General features: G+C 40.2%; 1 protein-coding gene across 1 annotated transcript in view; it reads left to right on the top strand.

The window, feature by feature from the left end:
• Positions 1-5,105, top strand: part of LOC309548599 (protein-lysine methyltransferase METTL21E-like) — a 29,139-nt gene extending 24,034 nt beyond the window's left edge. The window contains exons 4-5 of the mRNA XM_082248573.1: positions 2,722-2,839; positions 4,646-5,105. Of these exons, the coding sequence (XP_082104699.1) occupies positions 2,722-2,839; positions 4,646-5,049 (522 nt within the window). The 3' untranslated portion in view covers positions 5,050-5,105. The remainder of the gene's footprint in view (positions 1-2,721; positions 2,840-4,645) is intronic.
• The last annotated feature ends 1,841 nt before the right edge of the window (positions 5,106-6,946 follow it).

The raw sequence follows: 6,946 nt of genomic DNA on the forward strand, positions 1-6,946 counted from the left end.
TTTAAGACATCATTAGAAACCTTATAACTGTATGTTTGTGTAGTTCCACCCCCTCAGGAGCCACTTGGTAATTTAGGCTCTCTGTTCTGCGCCTCGAATCCGAAAACATTTACTAAAATTGAAGAGTGCAAAATCTGGTGCAGCTGAGCATGGTAGCCAATCAACTTCTTACTTCAGCTTCTTCAATTAAGCCTTGACAAAAAAAATCTGGAAGCGGATTGTTAGAAAATCAGCCCCAATGTATTGATATGGGTTAGAATAAATGGTGGCTTCAATGAGCATAAATCAACATACAGAAGGTAGGTTCAGACACAGTTCACGATCCCAAGGTAATTTAGAATATAGTTCTGTACCCCTAGACTGGGATTAACTCATGAATCAGCAAAGTCTGCAATAAACAGTGCATATAAGCATTACTTGCCACGGGAATAATAATACTATAACTAGTCTAGAGTGCACTCTGGGAAAATGGCTAGGATATGGTGCAATGTCCCCTGTGAGATAACTCTTAGCATAGGCATTTGGAAAGGTCTCTATGTAGAAACTGTAAAGGGATAGTCTTTGGTTCAAACTCTTTAGCTGGCTAGCGATGGGCCCAGATGAACTGTTGGTGCACATGTGAATAATCCCAATTGAGCCTGCAGGCAGCAATAAGGCTACTAGATAGCTGTATGGTCAGTTACTAAGGGGATCAGTTTCTCTAGTGGCAGATAGTAAATCCCCATAGCAGCAGCACACCAGTCCCAGTGAAATTGCAGCTCACCATCCAGTCACACACAGCAATAAATCCACTCTCTGCTCTGCACCCAGGAGACTCTGGCTGTCGACAATTTGAACTCAGCATTCCGGATCCTGCCCAGTCCACCATTATGCAGCGGCGGTGGTGCACATTGGACAGCGAGGGGCACTTTCCGTGCTCGCTCCTATCAAGAGGCAGCTGTGTCTTGTAGAGTAGGCCACCGCAGTGCAGTAACTACAGAGAGCAGCTGCAACCAGTGTTTCTGTCATCCTCATCCTTACCCAATTACCTGGCTACATTTTTAATACAACATGCTAAAACAATTCTGGTATTTAAAATACAGAATCCTATGTGCGGTTGCTTTTGATGTGGATGTACCATATTTGGGTTTATAATTACAGCACTTTTACAGACATGAGGGTGGGGGGGATTTACTAAAACTAGACAGAGTGCAAAATCTGGTGCAGCTCCGCATAGAAACCAATCAGCTTCTAGGTTTTATCGTCAAAGCTTAACTGAACAATCTGGAGTTTGAAGCTGATTGGGTACCATGCATACCTGATTCATACCAGATTCTGAGTGCTCCAGTTTTAGTAAATCTCCCTTTATGTGACAATTTGATGACTCTATAAATGACGTATATAACTGTATTTCATCCAAAAAAAAGATCACAAATTTAAGCAACATTTGAGATAAACATGGAAATACAATATTGCTTATAAGTATAATTGAACTGTTTTCTATTGGCATTGCTTGAGATGGGTCATTTAGTGTTTACAATTCATATGCTTTTTACAAGCGATTGCCTAGGTGATTGATAATGAATGTGTACTGACAATTGGTGCATGCTAAAAGATGGAGAAGGAGAAAGCCGATCCTGCCCAGGGAAACGTCAGGTGTTTTGGCTTGGATCACAAATGGGTAACTTGAAGCTGATATAAAAACAAAACCAATACATTAATCAAGAGAGCTTGAACCAATGCTAATTAAGGTGGATATCTTATTACTTTACATGACTTTTATTGAGCAAACATAAAATGCCCATCCATATGTCCATCCACATAGTAAACAGTATTCCAACCAACAAAATGGCCAGGCGCTTACAGGAACCGGAGTTATGTCACCTGGAGTACCAGAAAAGACATAGTGAACAGGGCTCTTTCCAACGCGTTTCACTGGTTCTGACGTTTTCATGCATGTCATCATGCACAATAAAAGTCCTTTAAACTGGATTACACTATTGTGAGCCCCCTTTCTTTTTATGGTGGTGTTGACTGGGACAAGCAGACCAACAGGGTGGAGAGCAAACAACAACAAAAAGGCACATATTGACCTTCTGATGTAATAAAGGGTTGCATCAAATCTAATTAGTAGTGCTCACTAAGGGTGGAAGGTGGAGGTGGTCAAAGGCTGTGGGGTGTCTGGAAAAGAGAGGATAAGCACTGAACGAAGGCACAGCAAGGAGTGTATCTTGCTGTTAGAGATGAACTGGTATTCTGTAATATACGTACCTGAAAGGAGCTCATACAAGGATGGATAGGGAATGCAGGGACTAGTCCCAGGAGTGTGACAGTCTGTGCAAATACAGGAACTTAGCCATCTCAGCAACATTTTCTATAGGGCATATTACTCTTTTGGAGATTGTGGAGATATATACAGCAAGAGAATATACAGCAAGCTAATCTGTTAATTAGAAATTATACTGCTAATACATTGTATATATATACTTCCTGTATCAAAACTGGTATAATATGATTCTAGGTATAAACTTTTTGACATCAAAGTTACTTATCAATAGGACTATCTATTTGGATTAAAAGAAATACTTATGAACTGCAGTATGTTTTTAGATTTTTTTGATATTATCTTTGTACCTTAATGTAAAAGATGTGTTGTAGGTTTTATGTAATACACCTCTGTATATTTCTAATACTATATCAATATTTTATGTATTATCTGATATGTATTTGTAATCTCTACAGGCACTTGTACTTTGTTACTTTTTAGAAAACCATGCAAAGCAGTTGGGGTTAGAGGATAAATGCATCATTGAAATAGGATCTGGAACTGGACTAGTTTCTATAGTAGCTAGTGTACTGGGTAAGTGTGATTTGCTTTATTTGTGAATTGGAGTTATGTCATTGTAAACTGTAGCAATCTGACTTTTCAAAATCAGTTTGGCTCAGTATGTTTTGATGTTTTGGATGGAGTGATAAATCCTTACATGGCCTCAGCTTGATATTGCAGAAATATTATTATATAAAGCGCCTTCTAATAAATATTTTATAGAGATATAAACTAGAAGTCACTGGTACTGACAGTCACCGCTCTGCTCCCAGAGCAGACCCGAGAACTGTTTGATTAGTGGTCTTTGATCGCTCAGTGTAGTAGAAGGAATGGGGAACAGATGCAGCATCGGATCAATGCTAAATCTACATAGGTAACCAGTGACATTACTACAGTAATCAGTGCTATAAATATGCACTGTTACTGTAAAATTTTTGGCCAATTTGTTTTCTGCTACCTATGTTTGGTAAAAAAAAATCACAATAAGCATATTTTGATTGGTTTGCGCAAAAGTTATTGTGTTTACTAACTAAGGGAAAGATTTCTGTCATTTTTGGTGTTTTTTTTTTTATTAAGGAGTAATAGCGGCGATCTGCGATTTTTTTTTGCGGGACTGCGACATTGCGGCGGACAGATCGGACCCTTGACTGACATTTTTGACACTTTTGGGGGTACCAGTGACATTACTACAGTAATCAGTGCTATAAATATGCACTGTTACTGTAAAAATGACATTGGCAGGGAAGGGGTTAATTTTATTGGAGAGGGAGGGGTTAATGTATGCCTGGTGCTTACTGACGTGTGTGGGGGGGAGGTGACTGAGTGACACAAGGACACATTGCATGTTCAGCTATGCTGAATCATGCTATCTGACCCTGCCTGTCACGTAGGAGATCCGCCCGCTCTGTTTACACAAGCGGGCGGATCTCCAAACTTGATTCCCCGATGATCGGGGAAGAGCAGCGGCAATCGCCGCCGCTCCTCCCCTGGCCCGACTCCCACTGTGACTGAAAACAGCGGGAGCACGCCTCTGGCGGCGCGCGAGCGCCGCCTACAGGGGGAGGAGTCCAGAGGCGTAGGTCTACGTTGCGGAACGGGATCGTGCCACATTGCCGCAGTAGTGTCAATGTGGGCGGTCGTAAAGTGGTTAAGGTAGTGTTTGCCCAGATGCACCGCAGCAAAGTAACATCAATAGATAAATAGAAACTATAGAGGAACTCACAGTTCTTGAGCAGGAGTATGTGTCCAAGCAAGAGGAGTTTATTGTGTTTGACGTTTTGATGGATCCCAGTCTATCTTTGTCAAGGGCCTTCCATCGTTACATTGGGAAGAATAAATTCCTCCTGTTTGGACACATACTCCTCTTCAAGACCTGTGCATGACACTACTACCTTCTATTTATCTACTGAATATGACTTCTGGCAGATTTTGTAGCCTCTTGCCTCTCACCAAAACAGCAGCAATCCAACTGGAAGAGAAATGAGCATGCCTGGGAGCCACTCAGGTGTGCATTGTGCAAATGTGTTGACAAGAGCCATGCTGACAAGAGGAAAAGGCAGGGTTGAGCAGAAGGTTGACCCCATCAGTCTGCTGTTGCTCATACACTGTCCATTCAGAAGGCTATGGCTGGGGAGGACACACACTTGTATTCTTTAAGGGCACAATCACACCAGGTTGTTTTGTGGTAACACATGATTTTGAATGGGAAAAATTAGCCCTGCTGTTTTTTTTTTTTTATATTGTGGTCTGCTTCAGTGCGCTGTAGCTTTCCACTTAAAAGTGTTTATGTATGTAAAGAAATTGTGCACAAACGTGTTGACACTTATTTTCTTATTGCAGGAGCACAAGTCATAGCAACAGACCTGGAAGACCTGATTGGAAACTTGCAGTATAATGTTGTTCGAAATACTAAACTGAAATGCAAACATGTACCACAAGTTAAAGAGCTAACTTGGGGATCCAATATGGAGGAGAAATTTCCTAAATCCTCCTCACACTTTGATTACATCCTGGCTGCAGACGTAGTGTACAACCACCCGTACCTGAATGAACTTCTGGAGACAATTGATCACTTGTGCCAAGAGAAGACCATTATCCTGTGGGCCATGAGATTCAGAAAAGAGAATACCCTTTTACAAAATAAATTTTTTCACAACTTTCAGAAAGAGTTTGACATGGAGGTTATCTATGATCTGCCGAGTCTAGGTATAAAACTTTACAAGGCAAGAAGATGTACTAAATAAAGATGGATCTGGCATGAAATCTCATGGATAACAAGAGGGCATTGATAGGTATTAACTACTTAACAACCACCCTATATACTGTATATGCGTGATTCTGCACTTCCGCCTAGGGGGCGCACTGCTTCTGCTGTGATTAGTCACAGCAGAAGCCGGTCAGCGGTGCCAGCGAATAAATGTTTGCGAGTACCCACTAATCATCAGGAAGAGAGGCTGGACAGAGCTCGGCCTATGTGAATAAGGCAGAGCTCTGTCCTCACATTCCTTAGTAAAAGCAGCATGCAGTGTACACAAAAACACTGGCTAGGCACATATTTAACCCTTTGATCGCCCTAGATGTTTAACCCCTTTCCAGCCAATGTCATTAGTACAGTGACAGTGCATATTTTCAACACTAATCACAGTATTAGTGTCCCTGGTTCCCACAAAGTGTCAGTTAGTGTCAAAATGTCCGCCGCAATATGGCAGTCCCGCTATAAGTTGCTGATCGCAGCCATTACTAGCATTAAAAAATAAATACAAATTGCAGTATATATCCCTTAGTTTGTAGATGCAAAAACATTTGTGCAAACCAACAGACCAAAATTGTTGGTCTATTTTTGCTTATAGCGCAAATAAAATTAAAAAACGCAGTGGTGATAAAATACCACCAAAAGACAGCTCTATTTGTAGGACAGTGTTGCATGACCACGTAATTGTCAGTTAAAGTAACGCAGTGACGTATCGCAAAGCTCTTACGGAGGTCAAGTAGTTTAACATTCACCTAAGACTTTAGCTTGGTCACCACATAGATTAAAATATCCCTCAAACTGAGCTGCATTAGCACCTAAGATAAAATAATTTATATCAACAAAATATAGAAAGGAAATTGTAAAAAGTTAACTTTTTTTCCAAATAATTAAAGATTGTATTGTTTGAATGTTTTTAAATAAAAGTGAATGGGCGGAGGTCTCCCTGCATAAAGAATTACGGGTTGAAAAATTCTTTTATGTTTGGGAATCTTTCATTCAAACCTTGCCTTTAGAAACTCAACAAGCTATAATGCAATGCTTTCAATATACTCAATGGTGTCAACTCAGACTCTTTACTGGCCTTTCTCCAATTGACGCTTCGCTTTCTTCTCAAACTAATTTGCACCTATTAATCCAAAAATTGAGCCCCCCTCCCCTTTCCTATGCCTGCTACCTACTAGTCAGATGGTCAACCATTCCACTGTTTGTTCATGTTCACCAATGGACCCAGTACTGTTAGGACACTCGCAACCTATACTAATATACTGTACATTGTTTTCCTGCATTTACCTATTGGCCAAATGTTGCAGCCATGCTTATTGTTAATCTCATTCTCGCAATAAAAAAAATAAAAGTGAAATCAAAGCTATCTGTTATGTTTAGGATATACCTACTGTATATCAATGGATTTTTTTATTTTTTACTGGAAATGAACGACCCCATTCTGAAGAAACACAGTCACCTATAGTAGTTTATTCAGTTAGTGTTTGTGTATGAGATGGTGCAACATTATAGGTTGATGTGACAAACTGGAATATGAATTTGACAAGTATTTATTATACATAAAACATCTTGAAGTGAGCCCTCGTATATGTCATTTTATGTGCTAACATTTGCATACCATAGCGTAAGGCTATCATAGGAATTTACTGTGGAGGGAAATGCTATGCTTGGCACACACATTATATCCTTACTGTATGTGTTATGCCACACATGCCTAGTGTGTACACTTGTTAAATTCGATATCAGTCACATACTATGAAGTAATGTGTGCACCATTCCCTGGATGAAACTAGCAATTTAAAATGTCATAAGTCCCTTTAGTTGCTCTTTCATGCCTGGCTAAGCCCAAGGGCTTGTAAAGTCGTACAGCATTTACATACAGTAGA

The sequence above is a fragment of the Pelophylax lessonae genome (assembly GCF_965119305.1).
Source record: "Pelophylax lessonae genome assembly, chromosome: 2".
In the NCBI taxonomy this organism is placed as follows: Eukaryota; Metazoa; Chordata; class Amphibia; order Anura; family Ranidae; genus Pelophylax; species Pelophylax lessonae.